This window comes from Amblyraja radiata, chromosome 4 (genome assembly GCF_010909765.2).
Source record: "Amblyraja radiata isolate CabotCenter1 chromosome 4, sAmbRad1.1.pri, whole genome shotgun sequence".
In the NCBI taxonomy this organism is placed as follows: domain Eukaryota; kingdom Metazoa; phylum Chordata; class Chondrichthyes; order Rajiformes; family Rajidae; genus Amblyraja; species Amblyraja radiata.
Genome location: NC_045959.1, coordinates 41,480,991 through 41,505,824, shown reverse-complemented (window position 1 = coordinate 41,505,824; position 24,834 = coordinate 41,480,991). Strand labels below are relative to the sequence as shown.

General features: G+C 44.8%; 1 protein-coding gene across 1 annotated transcript in view; it reads right to left on the bottom strand.

Moving 5' to 3' along the window:
* Window positions 1-20,014, bottom strand: part of LOC116972014 (serine incorporator 1-like) — an 87,303-nt gene extending 67,289 nt beyond the window's left edge. The window contains exon 1 of the mRNA XM_033019253.1: window positions 19,975-20,014. Coding sequence (XP_032875144.1) covers window positions 19,975-20,010 — 36 coding nt within the window. The 5' untranslated portion in view covers window positions 20,011-20,014. The remainder of the gene's footprint in view (window positions 1-19,974) is intronic.
* Window positions 20,015-24,834: the final 4,820 nt, after the last annotated feature.

Here is a 24,834-nt window from a genome sequence, read left to right as displayed (position 1 = left end):
CCGGGCAGTAAGGCTAGACAAAAAAACAAACAAGGTCGTGGACTCAGAGGAGTCCGACTTTGAACAACCGCGGGCGGCCAGCGACCGTGAGCGCTGGAGCCGGATGGAGCGGTGTGTGGAGCATTTGCTCCAACGTGACAGACTCCGGGAGATGGAGTCGGGTCACAGTGGGCCCTATGATAAACCCACAGCAGTACCTCTTGAAGGGCTGCACAGTGCTTCTTCCTCATCAGAGGGGAGCACTGCGGGTCAGTTCTGGGCTGACCTGGAAGAGGGGTCCGCAGAAGGAAAGACAAGTGTGCAAGGGGTACAGGAACGAAAGAACCTACTGGACATGGTGTCCAATTTCATACAGCCAGACCAGACTGGTCAAAATTTGGAGCCAAAGCTAGCTGCCAGTATAGACTATATGTCTCTAAACCAGTTACAAGAACAGGCTGTACTGGACACCACATCAAGACACCTGGCACCGGGCAACTGCATATCCCTGAATGTTCAATAGTAAACAACTGTATATGGAAACACATTGGAATAGGAGTCAGAAGTATGGACGTCAAATTACAAAAAGTATTGAAACTCCTAACAGCAGGGATAACAGCATTTGCCCGCACAGTGGATGACAAGGACATGTCCCAGGACCAACAAGATGCACTGGCACTACTCTGCAACACTCAACATGAGATAAACAACATCAGGAAGAGTGCCATTCAACCCACACTAAACCCAAAATTCGCGGGACTGTGCAAACCTGGGACCACAAAACCACCAATGCTATTATTTGGAGGCTACCTATCGAAGCAAGTCAAGGAGCTCGATGAGGAAGCAAAAACCCATGGACTAATAAAAGGGACTCCATCAAAAACCCACTACAGCCAAAGACAGCACCGCTACGCACCCACCAGCAGAACAAGAATGACTGGTGAAAGCTCGAAGGCCCGGTACTCAAAACATGAGTCTTTTTTAGGCCATGGCCCAGGCCGGCCTTCTTGGAAGATGCGCGGACCTCCAACGCCAACCAAACCACAAATCCAGACACCAGCGCAACAACAGCAGCGAAGAACCTACAAAAAGAAGTAAACCTGCCACTGGTAACTATGGAGGTAGGTGGGTCTGGTTCCCTACAAAATACAGGGAGCATGGAGGTTGGTGGGAGATTACACTCTTTTCTGAATGCATGGAGCATGTTAACAACCGATACTTACATCTTAAGCAGCATCCAGGAATATACAATAGAGTTTATACACAAGTACAGCCCTCCAGTTCAACATATACCGAACCGAATGTTCGTGCTTTCTGATAAAGAAAAATCAGAAGCGCAAGCTGAACTGGAGCGGCTTTACGTAAAAGGTGTAATTGAGCAAACTCAACACGAACCATTAGAATTCGTGTCCAATATATTTACCAAAAACAAAAAAGATGGTGATTGTCGCATCATCATAGATCTGACAAAATTGAATACATTTGTACAATATATTCACTTCAAAATGGAAACCTTTGTTACTGCTAAACAATTAATTTCCAAAGGTTACTTCATGGCCAGCATCGATTTAAAAGATGCTTACTATTCAGTGCCTATACGAGGTGACCACAGATGTTACTTAAAATTCAACTGGATGGGACAACACTGGCAGTATAAAGCACTGCCAAATGGGTTATCATTAGCCCCCAGGCTGTTCACAAAAATTTTGAAACCAGCCCTAGCGTTTCTACGGAAACGAAAACACATGGTCATGGCATATTTAGATGACATACTCATTGTGGGCAAAACTTTGGAATTGGCCAAACAAACCGTAACAGCCACAAAACAGTCATTTGAAAAACTGGGATTTATTATCGATCCAGTTAAATCTAAACTAACGCCTTCCACTACTATGGACTATTTGGGGTTCACCATTGACTCAGTTCACATGTCGGTGACTCTGCCTAAGGGAAAGGCTAGAAATTTAATAGAGGCTTGCAATAACCTCATTGACATCATTGTTGTAATTGTTGTACTTCCGGTGGCGCTGGTGCCAGCAGCCTCCACCTTCAGCCCGGTATCTTTTTGTTTTTTTGTTTTTTTAGTTATGTTAAAGTGTGTTTTTTAATGTTTTTTTAAATGTCTTTATGTGGGGGAAGAGGGCACGGTAAGGGGGATACCGTCCTTCGGTCGCTTCCTGGAGAGAACGCGACTATTATTCGAGTCGCGTCCTCACCCCCCCAGCGGCCTACCTACTGGATTGGCGCGGCCTTTCCTGCCGGGATCGACCAGAGCTCCAGCAGCGGCGGGACAGCGCTGTAACATCGCGGGGCTGGCGATGCCTTACCGGGGATCACCGTCTGGAGCCCGGAGTGCTGGACCTACTGCACCGACATCATGGAGCTGCGGTTTGCGGGCTCCCTACGCGGGTGGCGCTGATCAACAACGCGGGGTCCTGCGACTCCGCCCGGCTCGGCCTGCGGATTTGGGAGCTGCGGACTCCGACTGCGGGAGGCGGCTGATCAGGAGGTCCGGGCCGCTGAGGAGGAGGATGTTTACCGTCGGGGATCGGCGTCGGCGCTCCACCACCCCGGCGTGAGGGCCTGAACATCGGGCCGCCCGGTGCGGCGACTGCAGGTGCTCGGAAGGCCCATACCACGGATGAGCATCTGGGAAGATCGGAGGGGAGGCTGGCTGGACTATGGTGCCTTCCTCACCTTGGTGCCACTGTGTTATGTTGTGTCGTGGACGTTCTGTGTTTGTGCTTTTCTTTTTTTAATTCAATTTGATTTTTAATATGTTTTATTATTTATTATTTATTTATTTTTATGATACTGCCTGTAAGGAAAATTCATTTCGTTGTCTCTAATTGAGACAATGACAATAAATTTGAATACAATACAATACAATACAATACAATCAGCAAACCATCCATCAGATTGGTAGCAAAAGTAATTGGCAAAATGGTGGCTGCCTTTCCAGCCACACAATTTGGACCTCTACATTACCAAAACTTACAGAGAGCAAAAATACAAGCACTCAAAATCAACGCAGGTCACTTTGACAGACCTATGAAACTACCAATCAAAGCTAAAATGGAACTAAAATGGTGGATAGATAACATCTGGCTTTGTTCCAATCCAATCATTGTCAGTAACCCTTCCATGGTACTACAAACTGATGCCAGTGCACTTGGGTGGGGAGCCACCAATACCATCACCAGCTGTGGAGGTAGATGGACTGCTCAGGAGGCATCATTATTACTCACACTGGGCATAAACTACCTGGAAATGTTGGGTGCATTCCATGGCCTAAAGTCATATTGTACTGGGTCATATCACCAGCATGTTAGACTACAGATAGACAATACCACCGTGGTAGCATACATTAACCACATGGGTGGAAACAAATCGACATCATGTGACAATCTGGCTAATACAATTTGGCAATGGTGTATCCAGAGAGATATTTGGATATCAGCCACTTACCTACCAGGTAAACTAAATTTAGTGGCAGACACCAGGTCACGCAAATTTAATGAAAACACCGAATGGATGTTGAATAAAAAAGTATTTGCTGATATTACAGCAAGATATGGAACACCAGATATCGATCTATTCGCATCCAGACTTAACCACCAGTTAGCAAATTATGTTTCATGGGAACCAGACCCTGGGGCAGCGGCGACAGATGCATTTTCGCTGCATTGGGGGAAATTGTTTATTTACGCATTCCCTCCTTTCTGCCTCATCAGTCGGGTATTAAGGAAAATACAACAAGGCTCTGCGTCTGGTATTTTGGTAGTACCCGATTGGCCTACTCAACCATGGTTCCCAATGGTACTAAACATGGTATTAGAACCATGTATCACCATCCCACATAGACCAGATTTATTGCTACATCCCGTAACAAGGGATAGCCACCCATGCCATAACCATTTGAACTTATTAATTTGTAGAGTTTAAAAACACCTCTACTATAACTGAGACTGACGGACCGAACAGTGAACATGATCTCGGCGGCTCAAAGACAGTCAACCAAAAAACAGTATCTGGTCTATATCTGAAGTGGGAGATGCATTGTCACAAAAACAACCTCACCCACAGAGACATGAACATCCCGTCTGTCCTGGAATATCTGGCAGGCCTCCACTATGATGAGGGGCTCAGTTACAGTGCCATCAACTGCGCCAGAAGTGCCCTATCGACTTACCTATGGCTGGGGACAGAGCGTTACTCTGTTGGGACTCACCCACTGGTAACAAAACTTATGAGGGGAATTTTTAATACTAATCCCCCAAGAACCAGGTACTCCCAAATATGGGATGTAAGTATTGTCCTGAAGATGCTCAGGAATTGGTCTCCAGCAACAGCTCTGTCCCTACACAGACTGACATTAAAAACAGTCATGCTAATGGCATTGGTCACGGCACAGAGGGTACAGTCACTGCATAAACTAAGACTGGACAACATGACTTCCTCAACTGAAAATATTACGTTTCATATCTATGAATTAGTAAAGCAGAACAGACAGGGATCAGCAGGCCTCAATATACAATTTAGGTCATACCCAACAGATGACCGTCTCTGTATAATAAGACATTTGTCGTTATACATGGAGAAAACAAAAATCATAAGCGGCAATGAGAAGGCACTTCTGGTCAGCCACAAGCAACCACACAAACGAGTGACGGTCAAGACCATCTCAAGATGGCTGAAACAGGTGCTAACACAGGCTGGGGTGGATACTAATATTTTTAAATCTCATTCCACCAGGGCTGCAGTTACATCGGCAGCAATACAGTTGGATGTACCAATGGACCAAATCCTCAAGGCAGCAGGATGGTCAGGGGAAAAAACATTCCAATTATTTTACAACAAACCAGTAATGAAACCTGGAACGTTTGCAGAAACAATTTTGAGTTCTGTAAATTAATTTAAACCCATAAAAAGGGGTTATAATTTTGTGTTAATAAATTTTATGATTTCAATGTCGAATTCATGTCCAAATTATGTTAACACAATTCCTCCTACAGTCATCAAGGCAGACGTAATGCATGGACTCGTTTCCACGGCATGAAATCACAGAGCTTTAAAATCTTCACGTAGTCACTCACGTGACTCCGAAGTAAAATAGTAAGATTAAACGAGAACTTACCAGTTTGAAGTTTGATCTGTATTTTATGAGGAGTTACGATGAGGGATTACGTGCCCTCCGCTCCCACCCTTGATCATATACTCAACTGGTATCTCTTCTCTAATCTTACTATGTTTAGTCATTACAGTTATCTGTGATTTCACACCGCTGCTTTGAAGAATGACACGCATGCGTCCTGGCGGGCTTCTTCACGTAATCCCTCATCGTAACTCCTCATAAAATACAGATCAAACTTCAAACTGGTAAATTCTCGTTTAATCTTACTATTTACTGTGCAAGTCTTTCCTTCGTTTGACATAACACAATCCAATACCTCACACTTATCAGAATGGCCTACCCCTTATTTAAAAAGGGGCAGGCCATTTAGAACAGAGATGAGGAAAACCTTTTTCACCCAGCGAGTTGTGAATCTGTGGAATTCTCTGCCTCAGAAGGCAGTGGAGGCCAATTCTCTGGATGCTTTCAAGAGAGAGTTAGATAAGGCTCTTAAAGATAGTGGAGTCAAGGGATATGGTGAGAAGGCAGGAAAGGGGTACTGATTGTGGATGATTAGCCATGATCAGTGAATGGCGGTGCTTGAAGGGCTTACTCCTGCACCTATTGTCTATTATCAGAGTTAAATTCCATTGGCCATTCCTTGGCCTATCTTCCCGACTGATTTAGATCTTGTTGTAAACTTACATCATCTTTTTCCACTGTCTACTATACCATCTATTTTGGTGTCATCTGCCAATTTACTCGCAAGCTAACTACATTGTCATCTAAATCGTTAATGTACTTAATAAACAGCAGCAAACCCAGCACCAACCCCTGCAGCACTACACTGGCCATACGCTTCCAATCAGAAACTACCTTCAATAACTACCTTCTGACCCCTTCTTCCAAGCCAATGTTAAAACCAACTAATCTCTTCCACTATGAATCCACCTCCCATCTGCAATGTCACTGAGTTTATAATTTTACTTCGGAGTCACATGAGTGACTACGTGAAGAAGGGCCGTCCGTCTGCGTGCGCGTCATTACGTCTGAACGCAACACGCACGACGGACTGGCAGGCACCGAGTCCTCCCAGGCCGTCGGGATGAGCAGGTAAGGAAAGTTGAATCACTTACCTGCGTTCTTTCGGGCTTGAAGTTTTTTTTTCGGAGCCCAGATGTCGAGGAGACGGCCCGCGGGGATGTCGGCTGCCGAAGACCGCAGCTTTCCAAATAGCGGGCGACGGCCTTGTTCCCGACATTAGCGCCGACAGCAGAATCGGCAGGAGACTTTGCGCGGGAGCAGGAGCTCCATGGTTGTCCTGCGGGACGTAATGCCACCCGCAAGTCTAAACGAACCCGTTGACTCAGATGAGTCCGGGGAAGAGGGATACCCTCCCTCAACGGAGAGCGTCTGAGGACGACTTCTCCCACATGGAGCAACATATGGAGAAGTTGCTCCAACAATGATCTGCTCCAAAGGAGGGAGCAGTATCAGCACGGCCTACAACAGTGCCGGTGCCGGGAGCCTCACATATGGGGCAGCCCAATGACTTCCCCATTGGAGGGGGAACTACATGTGGAAGAAATCACTCTGAATCAGAGTACAAAGAAGAGGGGGGGGAAACCTTCCCAGGGACAAGCAGAAGAAAGGAAGTAAGTAAGTTTTACTTATATTGCACTAAGTCAACAGCAAAATGCTTTACATAAAAGGAATAATAAGCTTCCATACAAACTAACAGAAAATAAGTGCTTCTGCAATCATCCAGGTTCCACTGGGTGCTTCCCTGGATGCAATCTAGCTCTTGACAGCCGGGGTATTATGGAGAACCCGCAGGCAGCAGCACCTGTTTACAGGGCTGCACAAATGTCTCCTGCTCTGAGGAGAGGAGCATTCATGGTGCATTTCAGTCTGACCAAAGCTAGAATCTCATTTAGGTCCACTGGAAGGGCCATGTCAGCACAGGTATCCTCAGGGGCCTGCGGCAGCACCTGTTTACAGGGCTGCCTACGAACCTCACTCTCAGTGGAGGGGAGTGTGAATGATCAGTAGGTAACTGATCTCGAATTTAAAGTATGAACATACTGAAGCATGCATATGGCCTCAAGAGCCAACAGTTGGCAGAATATCCGCATAGGCGACAACACACCCCACACCTCCATAGGGGGTAAACGGTTCACTGAATCCGGTGGTAGCTTGAAAGCTGGGCACGGAAATACGATCAGAGTCTTCTTTCAAGGCAGACGCAAAATTATGGCCAGAATTGTCCTACAAGGCAGGCTCAGTATGATGAGGTTTTCAGACCAGACCCAAGCAGAGGTCGGGAGAAACATGGAATCCACACCCCTTACCAGTCCTACTCCCAATCAAGGAGAGAAAAGGAATCCGCATCAGGGGCCTTTGGGCTTACCACAAGACCACCGGTAGTCATGGAGGTAGGTGGGTCTGGGTTTACTGAAACAAGGGATTGTGGAGCAGTTACATGTTGGTAATTTACTCTTCTGTTCTTGTTCAAAATGACAATAACATGAAATTTCAGAACTGGTTTAAAAAAAAAAAAAAAAAAAAAAAAAAAAAAAACAGATAATAACGTGATAATTTTACTGCACAACATACAAGCAGACTTGGAACTCGGACTGGAATTGTCTTCGAGGCAGGCCCAGTAATTTTGGGCAGGATTGCCATTCAGGACATGTGACAGATGGAGGATGTCACTTCATCCAGGTTTATCTCATTTGTGCAGTATAGACTTTTAGAAACAGTAATTTTGTTACGGTCTAACTACTGTTTTATAGGAGCTTCCTATAAAATGGTCACATGGCATGCATCGATCTCAAAGATGCATACTATTCGGTGTCTATTCACTAAGAACAGGACATATTTGAAGTTTAACTGGATGGTATGGATCTGCCAAATGGGTTGACATCAGCTCCTAGCCTATTGACAAAACTACGGAAACCAATTCTGGGTCTACAAAGGTCTCAGAACCACATAGTAATGGCATATTTGGACAATTTCATTTTGGAGTCACCAAGAATTGGCAGAAGCATCAGTCAAAGCAAACCAAAACCCTGTTTGATAGAATTGGTTACCTCATCCATCCAGTTAAATCAAAATTGACACCTACAAGGGTAATTGATTACCTAGGATTTACTATCAAAAACAGTAAATATGTTGGTGACTTTGCCTAGGTGCAAACAACTATATTAATCAAGCCTGCTATGACCTGATAGTCAAATACTAGCCATCTATCAGGTAAACAGCGAGTGTAATTGGCAAATAGTAGCCACATTTCCAGCAGTACGTACGGGCCTTTGCATTACCAGAATTACAGCGAGCAAAGAAACGAACACTCAGATTCCATGCAGGCAAAATTGGCAAAACTATGGATTGCCAGCAGAGGCCTTTGTTGAATAACTACGGTGGATAACGAACGTGAGAAAGCTCAAAGTAAATTTGCTTGAAAGCCATCAAGGGTTCTTCAGACCTATGCTAGCGGCTAAGGATGGGGAGCCACTAACACAGTCTAGAGCTGTGGGGGCAGATGGAATGAGCAGGAGTCTGTAATTCCCCAACACATGGAATCAATTACCCAGAATTGTTGGGGGCACAATTTGGACTCAAGGGGTTCTGTAGCAATATGCAACCGGTGCTTGTTCAAATTCAGATTGATAACACCACTGCGGTGGCACATATCCACTAACAAGGGTGGTGTAAAATCTGTATCTTACGATAGATTGTCGAACCTCATTTGGCACTGGTGTATCAAGAGGAATATTTGGGAAATCTACGAGGTAGATATAACACGGTGACAGATGCTGGATCACGGATGTTTAATAACAACACAGAATGGATGTTGAATCAGGCAGTATTTAACTAAAAAACTACACGATTTGGCATACCAGATTTGATCTATTTGCATCTAGACTAAACCATCAGTTACCCAGATATGTGTCCTGCAAGCAGGATCCAGGAACAAAGGCAGTGGATGCTTTCTCCCTCAATTGGGGAGGATTGTTTATGCATGCTTTCCGCAAAATTGTCTCACAAACCGATGCTTGACCAAAATCAAGCAAGACTAAGCCACAGGCATATTGGTAGTGCCAGATTGGCCTACTCAAGCCTGGTCCCCAAAAATGTTGGGAACTATAGTCCAGCCAGTTATGGCTGTACCCAAGAGCAGGGACCTCTTAGTGAACCCAGTTACAGGGAGTAATCATCCACTACACGAACGTATTAACTTGTTGGTCTGCAGATTCTGAGGAGGCCATTTCAAGGCATAGGACTGTCCGAACAAATACAACACAGTTCGGATAACAGATGTCTTGGAGTTTCCTATCAACTCTGTACCATAACTATAAACAAAGTTATAGTGCAATCAATAGTGCAAGAGGCGCACTTTCCTCCTATCTGATGCTGCAAGCAGGGCACGGGTCGATAGGAACGCACCCCTTTACAACAAAATTCATGAAGAGAATTTACAATCTAATACCTCTAAGACCAAGGTACACGGACATGGGATGTGAGCGTGGTACTAACCCTACTTTGACAGTGGGGACCGCCTATAACTAACCCTGAAGGTGGTATGCTGACAAAGAGTCCAGACACTGCAAAAGCTACGGTTGGACCACATGACCACCAATATGAACAACATAACATTCGTAATCAGGAACCTGATATAAACATAGCAGGCCAGGAATGCCAGGGATGGAGATCCAGTTCTTGGCATATCCAGAGGACCTACGGTTGTGTGTGTGGTAACATACTAACACCACTATCTGAGAGTTACGGAGAACCACAGAGGCTCAGAACAGACCAGAAGGTGTCAACACAAACCATCTCCAGATGGTCAAAGGGGGTAATGGCTGGTAACAGAGTGAACGTTCAGTATGGTTAAATCTCACTCCACCAGGGCTGCATCTACGTCGGCAGCAAGAGCAATGGACGTGCCTCTTGACAACATCCTAGTGGCTGCAGGATGGACGAATGAAATAACGGTCCATCGGTTTTATAACAAACCTATTACCGGACTGGGGGTGTTTGCACGTACCATTTTAAGTTCTGTCCCATAGTTTACCCCCAAGGTTGGGAGGGGAAACTAGTTTTTAAAAACATTTCTTTCATTAAAAGCATCAGTGTCCTTACTTAACTACGTAATGTCTGAATGCTTTAATGATTACACGCATCCATGGTCAATCCATTCAGTGTGTGACGCCTGGATTCGTAACCGGCGTAAAATCACAGAGCTTTGAAATCTTCACGTAGTCACTCACGTGACTCCAAAGTAAAATAGTAAGATTAAACGAGAACTTACCAGTTTGAAGTTTGATCTTGATTTTATGAGGAGTTACGATGAGCGATTACGTGCCCACCGCTCCCACCCTCATACTATCAAGGTCACATGGAAGTTCTAGTTTCTTCAATCTTACTATTCTCAGGTCTTCTTTTTATCTGTGATTTAACACCGCTGCTTTGAAGATTGACGCGCACGCAGATGGACGGCCCTTCTTCACGTAATCGCTCATCGTAACTCCTCATAAAATCAAGATCAAACTTCAAACTGGTAAGTTCTCGTTTAATCTTACTATTTTGTTTCACAACCTGTATCAAAACCGTTTCCCATCTAAACCTCTCACCCCTCCTGTTTTCCTTTGACTCTAAGTTTCTATGAATAACGTTTAGTGCAAGATAAAGTCCAGTAGCATTGTATTAAAGATTGTCCAAGGGTCTCCAATGAGGTATACAGTAGCTCCGGCCCACTATCTAGTTGTTCATAGAATGATTCAGTTGCCCAATAGCAGCTGGGACTTCCCCAAAGTTGAAGCATTCATGGATCACATTTATATCTACAGGGGCCTCCCTGTCAACTTGCTGACAGGAGCATTTGGCTTTAGTTCTGGATGGTCTCCATGGGCTTTTGTGGATCATGTATCCTGTGGACATTACTCTTCAGCAGACTGTCCAAGTCCTTTTTACCCCCTGGCGGTACTCGGTCTATGGTATCATTGCAATGCCCATTCATTCAATAGCAATACTTTTCTGCATCTGGAAGATAACTGTTGTAATATGGTCCTTTAAGAGCTGGCTGCAAAGATCGTGCCTGCTTTGGCACATGCAGACAACTGCAAGAACTTTCAATGTATCATTTGGGAATAAATTACTGATGCCAACATTGCCTGTTTTAGCATGATGTTGCATAGGGAATAAGAGTTAAGGGAATTAAGGATAAGAGGGAAGTCATTTAGGACCGAGATGAGAAAATCATTTTTCACACAGTGGTGAATCTGTGGAATTCCCTGCCACGGAAGGTAGTTGAGGCCAGTTCATTGGCTGGATTTAAGAGGGAGTTAGATGTGGCCCTTGTGGCTAAAGGGATCAGGGGGTGTGGAGAGAAGGCAGGTATGGGATATTGATTTGGAAGATCAGCCATGATCATATTGAATGGCGGAGCAGGCTCGAAGGGCCGAATGGCCTACTCCTGCACCTATTTTCTATGTTTCTATGTTTCTATGTTTCTATGGAATGCTGTATTGTGAACTTTGCAATTTAAGTTTGTACTTATCTTGCATCTTTCACAATGTTAAGATGAGATAGAATACTGCTTTATACACCAGAACTAGAACATAGAACAATTTCTTCACCGAAGTCTTTGAGTAATCTTCGTTACCTTTCTTATGTTTTTCAATTATTGATGTCATGTTTTCTTTTGAATGTGAAGAGCTTTGGGAAGTTTTTCAATATTAATACGTAATATATAAATGCATAGGAGGGAACTGCAGATGTTGGTGTAAACCAAAGATAGACACAAAATGCAGGAGTAACTCAGCGGGGGGACAGGCAGCATCTCTGGAGAGAAGGAATGGGTGACGGTTCGGGTCTGGGTGGAAGAAGGGTCTCGACCCAAAACGTCATGCATTCCTTCTCTCCAGAGATGCTGCCTGTCCTGCTGAGTTACTCCAGCATTTTGTGTCTATGTTCAATATATAAATGCATATTCTTGCAAGTTCTGTCATTTTTAAAACAGCAACTTTCTTTGTCCTGCAAACTTTTCGGGTGCAATGAAATGATTTTCAAACTTTTATTCATGACATTATTTAACTTCATCAATCTGTAATGTTCCTGTTTCTAGACCTGACGTGTTTACATTTATAATTGTAACTAATTATTCAAGTCAGTTCATGCAGAGAATTGAGTTTATCTTATATAGACCTTTAAGGTAAGCCAGGCTATTTTTAACACAGTTAATATGGATTAACCTGAAAATAAATATTATTTCCAATCCAATGCTGGATGCGAACGGAACAAAGAGAAGCGGAATGTGAAAGAAAGTGCAATCAATGGCAATCAACTAGACAGATGATACGGTAGATCAATAGACTCCAATCAAGGCCATTGTAGTGGTGCAACAGGGGAATCCTGTGTATGGCTGCCTAGCCAGCAGCTGTCCGTCTTTTCCACTCTTTTTATTTTTAGTGAGTTTTAGTGTTTTGTTTTTAGGAGGTCTAGACTTTTTTATGTGGGGGAAGGGGGGGGAGGGGGAAACTACTTTCTAGGGTCCCTACCTGGTCGGAGAGGCAGCTTTTCTCCGGGCTGCACCGTCGACCCGTCCTCGCGGCCTACCAGCGGGCCTGGAGCGGCGTTTTCCTGAGGGACCGCCCAGCACCTCGGCTTCGGCGGTGACACAGCGCTGGAGCGCTATCGCGGAGCGGAGCGGGCGATGCCTTGCCTGGGTCACCGCGCTGGAGCTCCGGTGAGCTGAAGACCGCCGAGAAAAAACATCGCGGAGCTGCGGGTCTGTGGAGCGGCCAGCCGCAGCGGCGGCGCTGAACTTAACAACGGGAGCCTGGGATCTCTCGATGAGATCGCCAGTGGTGGAGCTCCAACTGGCGCGGCCTTGTCGGCTTCGGAAGCCGCGGTCTCCGGTAAGGAAGCGGCCGTTCCAGGTGTCCCAAGCCGCTGAGAGGACTCTCCCGACGCCGGAGCAACATCACCCGGCGAGAACGGCCTGGAACATCGGGCCTCCGTAGAGGCAACTGTGGATGGGGGTTGACCTTATCTTCAAAACCTATTATGTGCCATCTTTTTTGCTCTCCTGATTTACACATGCTCCAACACGCCCTTCAATCCATATAGGAGGTAGGTAGTTGTTCAAGGCTGCTCTCATAGTTCTCACAACTATTTAAAAACTAATATAATTATGGTAATTGGTCCCAAAGTGGTTTCTCACTAACACTTCAATCACCTGCCCTGCCTTTTCTCCCAAGAGGTAGCTGAATTTTGCCCCTTCTCTAATATGGCTATCTACATATTAATTGGGAATTTTTTACTAAATTCACTACAAATTCCATCCAATCCAAGCACACGGCATAATGGCAGTCCCAGTCAATATTTGGAAATACCCTACTAAAATAACCGTATAATTCTTCCAGCTATCTGTTATCTCCATACATGGGGGGGGGAAGAAAGGAAGATGCGGAGACAATAGGCTATGGGAGAGCTGGGAAGGTGAGAGGAGGGAGGGAGAAAGCAAGCACTACCTGAAATTGGAGAATTCAATGTTCATACCGCTGGGCTGCAAACTACCCACGCAAAATATGAGGTGCTGCTCCTCCAATTTGCAGTGGCACTCACTCTGGCCATGGAGGAGGCCCAGGACAGAAAGGTCAGATTCGGAATGGGAGGGGGAGTTGAAGTGCTGAGCCACCGGGAGATCAGGTTGGTTAATGCGAACTGAGCTGGGGTGTTGGGCGAGGTGACATCTACTACGTCTACTGCATCTTCCGACATCTACTATAAACCCACTGACTCCCATGGCTATCTGGACTACACTTCTTCCCACCCTGCTTCCTGTAAGGATTCTATCCCCTACTCCCAATTCCTCCGTCTATGCCGCATCTGCACCCAGGATGAGGTGTTCCAAACCAGGGCATCAGAGATGTCCTCATTCTTTAGGGCCTCTTCGGTAATAGATGAGGCTCTCACCAGGGTCTCCTCTATATCCCATAACTCCACTCTCACTCACCATCCACCCCACTCGTAAAAAGGACAGAGTTCCCCTTGTCCTCACCTTTCACCGTACCAGCCGTCACATACAACATATAATCCAACATTTTCACCACCTCCAACGGAATCCCACCACTGGCCACATCTTCCCATCTCCTCCCCTTTCGGCTTTCTGCAGAGAACACTCCCTCCATAACTTCCTGGTCAATTTGTCCCTTCCCACCCAAACCACCCCCTCCCCCGGTACTTTACCTTGCGACCGCAGGAAATGTTACACTTGTCGCTTTACCTCCCCTCTAGACTCCATCCAAGGACCCAAGCAGTCTTTCCAGGTGAGGCAGAGGTTCACCTGCACATCCTCCAATCTCATCTATTGCATCCGCTGTTCCAGGTGTCAACTTCTCTACATCGGCGATACCAAGCGCAGGCTTGGCGATCGCTTCGCCCAACACCTCCGCTCAGTTCGCATTAACCAACCTGATCTCCCGGTGGCTCAGCACTTCAACTCCCCCTCCCATTCCGAATCCGACCTTTCTGTCCTAGACCTCCTCCATGGCCAGAGTGCATCCCACCGCAAATTGGAGGAGGAGCATCTCATATTTCGCTTGGGTAGTTTACACCCCAGCGGTATGAACATTGACTTCTCCAATTCCAGGTAGTCCTTGCTTTCTCCCTCCTTCCCCTCCCATTGCCAGCTCTCCCACAGCCTACTGTCTCCGCCTCTTCCTTTCTTTTTCCGGACACCCCCCACATCAGTCTCGACCCGAAATGTCGCCTATTCCTTCGCTCCATAGATATTGCCTCACCCGCTGTGTTTCTCCAGCATTTTTGTCTACCTTTGATTTTTCCAGCATCTGCAGTTTTTTCTTAAACATATCCCAGTCCCATGTTTTTATCCATGCTCTGGGTTCATCTGCCTTTTCTGTCTAGCCTCTTGCATTGAAATAAATGCAAGTTAAACAAACAGACATTCCTCACCCACTGTCCTGTTTACTGAACTTGCGCTCTGTAGCTTATGTGTTTGCCGTTACCATCTCAAAAGGCCTCACCCATGAGGCTTATATTTTGTGACAGAATTTATAAATAAATAATTCAGGTTCTTTGCCAAAGCAAGATCATTTCAGGAAACCTCAAAACTGTAGAAAATGTCACTGTGAGTCCAAGTAAGAAGAAATAATCCTCATTGAACTCACAAATATGAGTTGTCGATGGCTTGTCCCTCTCTGGGACATCCTGGACACCACCTGACCTGCCCAGAGCTAAACATGCTGGAAAAATTCTAAGGCTTTGATTTGACGCCTGCCTACCTCTTGCAACTTAATTGCCAAATATAATGCAGGCAGTGATGGGGAGGGTCCCATTGCTAATGGAAACTGGGTAAAAAGCTGTCACCCACAATACAAATTTGACCCCCCAGTGTATCCACCTTCTCAATATGTGCACGGGAGCCTGATGGAGGCATGTAATTATTCTTAAACTTCTTTGAAGTCAGCTTCTTCAGAATGGAGGCAGAGGAGGCTGCATTGAGTCTTAGAGTGCCACAATGTGGTAACAGGCCCTTCGGCCCAACTTGCCCACACCAGCCAACAGTGGCGGACTGGCCAGGGTGTCAGCTTGCCCAATGGTAAGTGGGCCCCTGATGAAGTGGGCCCCCTTTGTCTTCTGGCAACCAATATTTTTAGACCCAGTCCGCTACTGCCAGCCAACATATCCCAGCTACACTACTCCAACCTGCCCGCGTTTGGTCCATATCCCTCTGAACGTGTCCTATCCATGTACCTGACTAACTGTTTCTTAAATGTTGGGATAGTCCCTGCCTCAACAACCTCCTCCGGCAGCTTGTTCCATACATCCACCACCCTTTGTGTGAAAAAGTTACCCCTCAGATTCCTATTAAATCTTTTCCCCTTCACCTTAAACCTATGTTCTCTGGTCCTCGATTCATCATTGCAGTTGTTGGAATCCACAGTAAAACAAACGGAGAGCAGACGGAGAACGCAACAGCTCAGGCAGCATCTAAGGAGGGAAATGGACTCAGTCTGGATGAAGGATCTTGACCGGAAACATCAAATATTCACTCCTCTACACAGACGCTGCCTGGCCCGCACACTTTCAACAGCAGCTCTCCTTTTGTTTGGTACTTTTATAGAAATCATGTTCTCCCCTGCGACAATGAGTAAAGCTTTGAGGACGGTGAGTCACCATTCACCATCCTATATAAATAGGCAGGGTGGGTGGACTGAGGTGAGAAACATATAGGATGGAAATGTATTGGGAGACGATAGGGGGTGGGGGGGAGGAGAAGAAGAGCAGGAGAAGGCATGCATAGCTTTAAGGTGAGAGAGGCAAAGTTTAAAGGAAATGTATGGGGCAAGTTTTATTTTACACAGAGGTGGTGGGTGCCTGGAGTGATACAGGAGGCAGACACGATGGTGATGTTTAAAATGCTTTTAAACAGGCACATGGACAAGTAGGTAATGGAGGAATATGGATCACAAGCAGGCAGGGCAAATTGGTCTAACTTGGCATCATGGTCTACATGGACCTTCGGGCCGAATAGTTCTATTGAAAACAAAGTTCGTAAAATAAAATAGACAGAGCTTTGGGAAAACATTATACTATCATCCTGGGCAGGAATAAGGTTCCCTCTGTTATTATTTAATTTTTTATTTAATTTAATTATTTATTTCGAACAGAATAAAAGAATAGAAAGCAAGTGTGAAACAGCATGCAAAAAACAAAACAAGAATATTTATAAAGTGTCATAAACAATATTTATAAATAAATGAATCGTGTGTGTCTGAAAAGGAGCAGGAAGAAGCCAAAGTTTATTAATTCCCACCCCTTATTCAACTGTTTATAATTATCTTATACAAATTTAGCAGCTATATGTACACCATATGTACACCAGCAGCTATATGTACTCCAAATTATTTATATTTATACACCAATCAAATATTTACAAAGCCATACAAAAAAAAGAGAAAAAAAGAAAAAAGAAAAGAAAAAACCCTCATATACTATACAGTATCTCTTAGTCATATATACAACCCATCACCCTATAATCACCTTTCCCAATACAATCAGTATAACAAATATCCCACTCAATGACCCATCCTCATCCCAATATCCTTTAAAAAAAAGTGTTTTTGTACATCTTTTTGAACTGAATTATGGTTGTGCTAAGTTTTATTTCCTGTTCCAGACCATTCCACAAATTCACCCCACAGATTGCTATGCATATACTTTTAAGAGTTGTTCTGCCATTGAGTTTTTTTTAATTAAGTCCCCCTCGCAAATTATACCAGCCCTGTCTTTCCATAAACAGTTTTTGTATATTTCCTGGAAGTAAATTATTTCTTGCTTTGTACATGATTTTTTGCACTTAAATTTAACCAGATCGGTGAACTTCAGTGTATGTGACTTTAAGAATAATAAATTGGTATGTTCAAGATATTTCTTATTGCTCTTTTTTGTAATGTGCATAACAGCAGTAGGCTGGTTTTGTAGGTGTTACCCAATATCTCCAACACAGTAACTCAGATATGGCAATATGAGTGTATTATACAGAGTATGTAATGATTTGTGGTCCAGAATGTGTCTTGATTTTCCCAATATTGCTATAGACTTTGCCAGTCTTGCTTTGAAGTGGTTTATATGTGGTTTCCAGCAGATTTTGTGGTCTAAGATCACAACAAGAAATGTATTTTCATATACTCTTTCTCGACTTATGTTATCTATTTTCAATTGTACTTGAGGGTTTGTTTTATGTTTTCCAAATAGCATAATCTTTATTTTGCTTAAATTTAGAGACAATTTGTTGACATCAAACCACTGCTTTCATTTATTCATTTCTGATGTGATGACCTCCAAAAGCTGCTTCAAATTGTCACCGGAACAAAAAGTATTTGTATCATCGGCAAATATAATCAATTTCAGTCTATTTGATACTCTGCATATGTCGTTAATGTATATTATGAAAAGCTTTGGACCTAACACAGACCCTTGAGGTACTCCACAAGTTATGTTTATGTAAGTTGATTTATGTTCACCTATTTCTACAGATTGTTGCCTGTTTCTTAAATAGCTTCTCACCCAATCCAATCCAACCCCCTCTGATGCCATACCTATCCAGTTTCATGTGTAAAATGTCATGATTTACGGTATCAAGTGCTTTTTTTAAGTATGAATATTCCCACTGCAAGTTTTTTATTATCTATGTACTGCTCTGTATAATCAGGCATAAAAACGGGGACATTAAAATACGAACAGTCGCGTTGAAATTTGATTTTAGTTTCAAACTTCCTTCCTCAAAGCAAAGCGCGCTGATACCTCAAGGTGACCGTTGCTGCCAGATCAAATGGTGCATTAACTCCAGTAGGTCATCAAAACATTGTTGGGAAAGTCGTATTTAAATATTTAAACCCGACCAATAAAATATAAACTGATCTGTCATTGAAAAATGATTTTTTTGTTCGATTCTGGGAGTTGTATTCAGCGCTAACGAACCATAGCTGGTGGGAGCGAGACGTCAGGAGAAATATGTAAGTAGGAACTGCAGATGCGGGTTCATACTGAAAACAGACACAAAATGCTGGAGTAACTCAGCGGGACAGGCAGCGTCTCGAGAGAGAAATGGAACAAAGGAATATCTCTCCATCGCCGTCAATATCTCTTGTCCCCCTCTCCCCTAACTCTCAACCTCGACCTGAAACGCTACATATCCCTTCTCTCCAGAGATGCTGCCTGCCCCGCCGAGTCACTCCAGCACTTTGCATCGGGAGAAATGTTTGATTGGAAAGTAATGCATTAAATAAATGACAATTCCGCCCGTGAAAATAAAAACATTATATCTGATCCGTATCTTCCGATATAGGTTTGATTTTGAATATATGCTTTTCAGCACCACCTCAGTGCCACTGCGTTAATTAGCGATCTGCCAGAGGATCAGCACCACCCTTCATAACGGTCAACCCCCCTAAACACACGCGACAAGGCGCCCGTCCCCACACACAGTAATGCACTCATCCCCACACACAGTAATGCACTCATCCCCACACACCCGTACGCACACACCCTACATACACACGCTAATGCATGCATTCCCACACCACTACACACACCCATGCACACATCCCTCCACACACACCAATGCACACATCCCTACACACACGCCAATGCATGCATCCCTCCACACACCAATACACATATCCCTACACACATCAATGCACACATCCCCACACACACACATCTATGCACACACCCCTACACATCAATGTACACATCCCTTCAAACACACCCCGACACACACACACACCAATGCACACACCCCTACACACACACAAATGCACACACACCAATGCACACAGCCCTACACACACAAACCCCTACACACATCCACAAACACACACACCAACGCAACCACCGCTACACACCAAACCCTACACACAAGCGCACAAACGCACGCACCCCTACATACACCCATCAACGCACCCACCCCTAGCACACTCACACACAAACTCATCCACACCATCTCCTACGGTGACATACAGGCACCACACTCACCTAGCTCCGAAACATAGAGCAGCACATCTCGCACACACCCACTACACATCCAGACACCGCACTCACATTCACCATCCTCACGCCAAATCAGACACCACGCTCGCACATACACAGCAAACCACCACCCAACCATTCAGTGGACATCCGGCTACACACACACAATGTGTATCAGAAATTAGCATGCTTCAGACTGGGACACCGCCGCACACCTAGTCACGGTTGCAAACCTTTCCCTCGCTTCCCTCCCCCTTTCTGCCTGAGCCCCCGGGTCGGAGAGTGAGCGGGGGGCGGCGGCGCTACTACATTGTTCTCACCCAGCTGCTGACAGTGGTGACCAGGCGCCAGCCCATGTTGTTGCAGTCTGCCAGCGACTGGGAGCGAGGGAGGGAGGGAGGGCGGGCGAATCGCTGCCGCCGCCGCCTAGTTGACGTCAGGCAGGTGTGAGCCCCTGTCTCTTCAGCACCCAGACCTCGCTGGTAAACTGAGAGCAGCTTTCCTCATCAGACAATAAAAACATCTTTCAACCCCCACCCCCTCCCCGTCTCCAACATTGAAAGGACGGCTGAGACTGCAGAGGTGCAAACTATTGGCGAGGGAGGTCAGTGTGAATGCCATCCTAATTTGGAAATGAGAAACAGAATATAGATGCGAATGAATACACTGCCTTCAGTTTCTCTTTCCATTAATCTTCCAATGATCATGTCTGCCTTTAAAAACATCCCATTGCCCATCCCCCGACCCGCACCTCCTCGCCCCTCTCATGGTCTGAAAAACGACCATCTGACATTCTTGAACAAAATCATTTGAAAGGGTCACAAAATCCCTCACAACTGTGTAATTACTGTGAAGTATTTGTATTTTAAGTTAATATTCGTGACCTGGAAATGCTGGCCATTTCCATTCATTCCCATTACACATTTTAATCACTACGAGACAATGGCCCACTGCTCTGAAATCCCCCACCCTCCCTCTAATTCCACAGATCAGCACTTTGTATTTTTGCTTAAAACCCAGCTCCTTATCATTTTGCATTGTTCAGTGTCAAATCGACTTCAGGAAGCAAAGTGGTACACAGACCTATACATACCCATCCACACACATTGACTGTGCCAAAGTTGAGAGGGTTGAAAGCTTCAAGTTCCTAGCAGTAAATATCACCAGCAACTTGTCCTGGAGTAAACATAGAAACATAGAAAATAGGTGCAGCTGTAGCCTATTCGGCCCTTCGAGCCAGCACCACCATTAAATATGATCAGTATGTTCCTGCTTTCTCCCCATATCCCTTGATTCCGTTAGCCCTAAGAGCTATATCTCACTCTCTCTTGAATACATCCATACCAAAGAGTAGCCATACCAAAGAAATGACCAAAAAAGCACACCAACGCCTTTACTTCCCTAGGAGACTCAGAAAGTTTGGCATATCCCCAACTACTCTCACCAACTACTACAGATGTGCTGTACAGAGCACCTTATCAGGGTGTATCTGTTTTGGGAACAGCTTCATCCAAGACCACAAGAAATTGCAGTGAATTGTGGGCACAGCCCAGACCATCACTCAAACCAACCTCCCTTCTATTGACTCCATTTATACCTCACGCTGCCTCAGCATAGCCAGCGGCATAATCAAGGATGAGTAGCACCCTGTTCACTCCCTCTTCTCACCTCTCCCATCAGGTAATAGGTACAGAAGTGTTTCTTTTCAGCTACTATCATCAATTACTGATATAAACATCCACCTGGTAATGTCAACAACCAGAAAGCGGTTCTGACCTAGCATTTACTTCATTGGACACCCTCAGACTATCTTAAATCTGACTTTCCTGGACTTTATCTTGCACTAAACGTTATTACTTTAATCCTGTATCTGTGGGGGGGGGGGGGTCTGTGCCAGAGGTAAAGTTGCGGGGAGGGCGGGAGCGTTGAGAAGGAGGGGGTCAGTGTTCATACACATTGATCAACACAATCGTCGTGGCTATCTCTCGAGGTCGAGGATGATGGTCTACGTTAGTTGTTTTTATGGACTCTCAGGTGGCTTATTTGTCCAACCCTGGCTTTGAAAGTTCTTCGGCATTCAGGACAGGTAGTTCCAGATGGCAGATTGGGCTTTGGTTGTGGCTGCCTCTAATTCTGCACATCTGTTGGCTTCGAAGGTCGCTGTTCCTTCTTGGATGATGGTTCGCCAGGGTTTACTTCCCTGGCATTGGTTTAATACTGCTACCAAACAACTTTCCTGCTTCTGTCCAAAGTTGGGCGATTGAATCAAGTATTCACCGCTTCCGTGCTGGTTCTTGACTAGGAGCTTCCAGCCATCACGTGGCCTGCTCCCGTCGCCCTTCTCCGACCGCCGAAAGTCTTGAAAAGTTTTGTGCTGCTCACAGAACGAGGACGCCTGTGTGTGTGTTTGTTGAATGTGTACTTGATGTTGCACTCCAAGAAGCACACAGTCCTTCGCAAATCAATCAACTAATTCCAATGGCAAGGAAACCAAGACGATTGGAGCTGATAGATCTGTTGCAGCCTTCATCTGCCTTCACAGCCATTGAGTTCAAGATAACTTAGTTTGCCTGGTCCGCCGTTGAGATCTTGTAGGTTGGATTGTTCTTAGTCTGGACCCTCATCCTCGAACATACCACCATGGGTGGTCCTACCAGAAGCTGGTGCTTCCGATGGCATAGTGCTTGGAATCATGGGGTCACGCAAGCCTCTTCACCACGACAAGGTGGACATTAATGCAGATGGTGGAAAGATGTTATGAAGTCAGGAGACAAATGCAGATGTTAATATTGGCTAAATTAAAGACACCATAAAATGGAGGATCCCTGCACTTGTCAGAATTGCTTAACCCTTGTCAGCTGAACTTTACACACTTTGATTGGCACCAGGCAGTCCAGGCTCAGACTGATATGCAGGATGGTAAGGGGGTCCAGGTGTTCTTCATGTTTCTCTTAAATTGATAACATGTATAGTGGTTTTGCAAACCTTAAATGCATAATTTCTATTGGGTCGCTGCAAAAGCATAGTAAACAGTATTAATGATGTTGCAAGAAGGTCATCCTGTTAATTGATGATTGGTCGAACTGTTCAGCCTTGGAGAAATTGTTTGATTCTCAGGGCACATGTTTCAATGTTTGTTCCTGGTTGCTTCCTTTGAGAGCTTTCTTTCTTATACAATGTATGAGCTGTTGTATTATTGGGTTAGGGAAATGTCTGGTATGTATGGGGTTAATCGATATCTGTAATTGGGTTAATAAGAGACCACCCCCATGTGGTTCAGCCCCTCGAGGTCCCGGGACATATAAAAGTCCACTACCACGAGGTTCAGCATCGATCTTCTGGAGAGCGCTTGGGACTGCGTGAACTTCCGGAGTGTCTCTGTCTGAGCGAGGCCTAGAACAGGCAGATACGCGGATCGAACCCGCGGTGGGATAGGTAAAGTAGTTGAACTGACGCGCTTTTGTTAAAAGAAAATTTAGCTGTTTCAAGTGTTTGATTCAGTGTTTTTACTGAGATTAGACTGGGGGGAAGCTTAAAAACGAGCAATTATCACAGGCTAACCAGTTTTTTAGCTGCTCTTGGTATTCGCGTAGCAAGACTTGCTAAGTTTTTATCAGCACTGATTCCTGAGAAGTTGATGGGAGAACTTTCAATGTGTTGAATGGGCAAAAGGTTAGTTCATGATGGTAATTGTATGGCACTGGGGTGACTCTTACTTGACTGTCCCTTAAGGTTGTCCAGGGCTTTCTGCATTGTCAGGAACAGTTCGGTGAATGGAGACACAAGAGATTAGAGATTATAGGATCTTGAGTGGAAAAACAAAGTGCTGGGGGAACTCAGTGGTTCGGGCAGCATCTGTGGAGGAAAGTGAACAGGTTTTTTTTTGGTTTGGGCACTTCCTCAGACTGATGGAGTAGAGGTGAGACAATTGGTACAACTGGGAAAGAGCTAAGAAATAATAGGTGGGTCAGGAAAGCTAAATATTCTAAATTACAGACAAAAGAAACCCATCAAGTGAAGCACAACACACATTGAAAAAAAAAATTCCTCAGTAACTCCCTTGGTCAGGCTTGAAACAAAAAAAGAAACGTCACACATTGTGGATTAACAGGATTGGAAAAAAAGCTGTAACATTACAGACTTCACCCAATACAAGCACTATATTGCTGTTGGAAAGAGGATTTATGGTTTTAAATGTGTATACATGTCTTCCCCCTATAATTGTGTTTTATGTAACTGAAGAAAGCCACAGACAGTTTTCAAAAGCTTTTCTTTTCAGTGAGGCTGTATCTTGCAAGAGAAATAAAAACTGAAATCCATTTCAATTATGTCAAACAACAATCATTATACAATTCTACGTGCTTTGTTGTTGTTCAAATCCAAAGCATTACTTTTCCTCAGAGAGAGAAATTGCATTTCTATTTGTAATTTTTTTCAAATAGATGGAGATTTAACCCAAATAGAGAGTCAGATCAACTTCTTAAATTTGAAATGGCCAAGGAAAACAATGAAAATAGAGCTGTTCTAAATCAAGTTCTATCGTATCGCTTCCATTCATTGCATTGGACATTTCACCATCTTTACATAGAACAGAAAAGTACAGCACAAGAACAGGCCCTTTGGCCAACAACGTCTGTGACGAACATACTAAAATAAACTAAAGGTAGACAAAAATGCTGGAGAAATTCAGCGGGTGAGGCAGCTTCTATGGAGCAAAGGAAATGGGTGACGTTTCGGGTCGAGACTCTTCTTCAGACCTAAAATAAACAAATCTTATTTGCCTGCACACGATCCACTTCCTTACATTCCCAGCAAATTTATGCGCTACTCTAAAAGCCCCTTGAATGCCACTATCGCATCAGCCTCCAGCTCCACACTGGCAGCGCATCCAGGCATTCACCACCTTCTGTGCACAGAAACTTACACCGCGCATCTACTTTAATAGACAATTGACAATAGGTGTAGGAGTAGGCCATTCGGCCCTTTGAGCCAGCACTGCCATTCAACGTGATCATGGCTGATCATCCCCAATCAGTACCCCGTTCCTGCCTTCTCCCCATATACCCTGACTCCGCTATTTTTAAGAGCCCTATCTAGCTCTCGCTTGAAAGTATCCAGAGAACCTGCCTCCACCGCCCTCTGAGGCTGAGAATTCCACAGACTCACAACTCTGTGAGAAA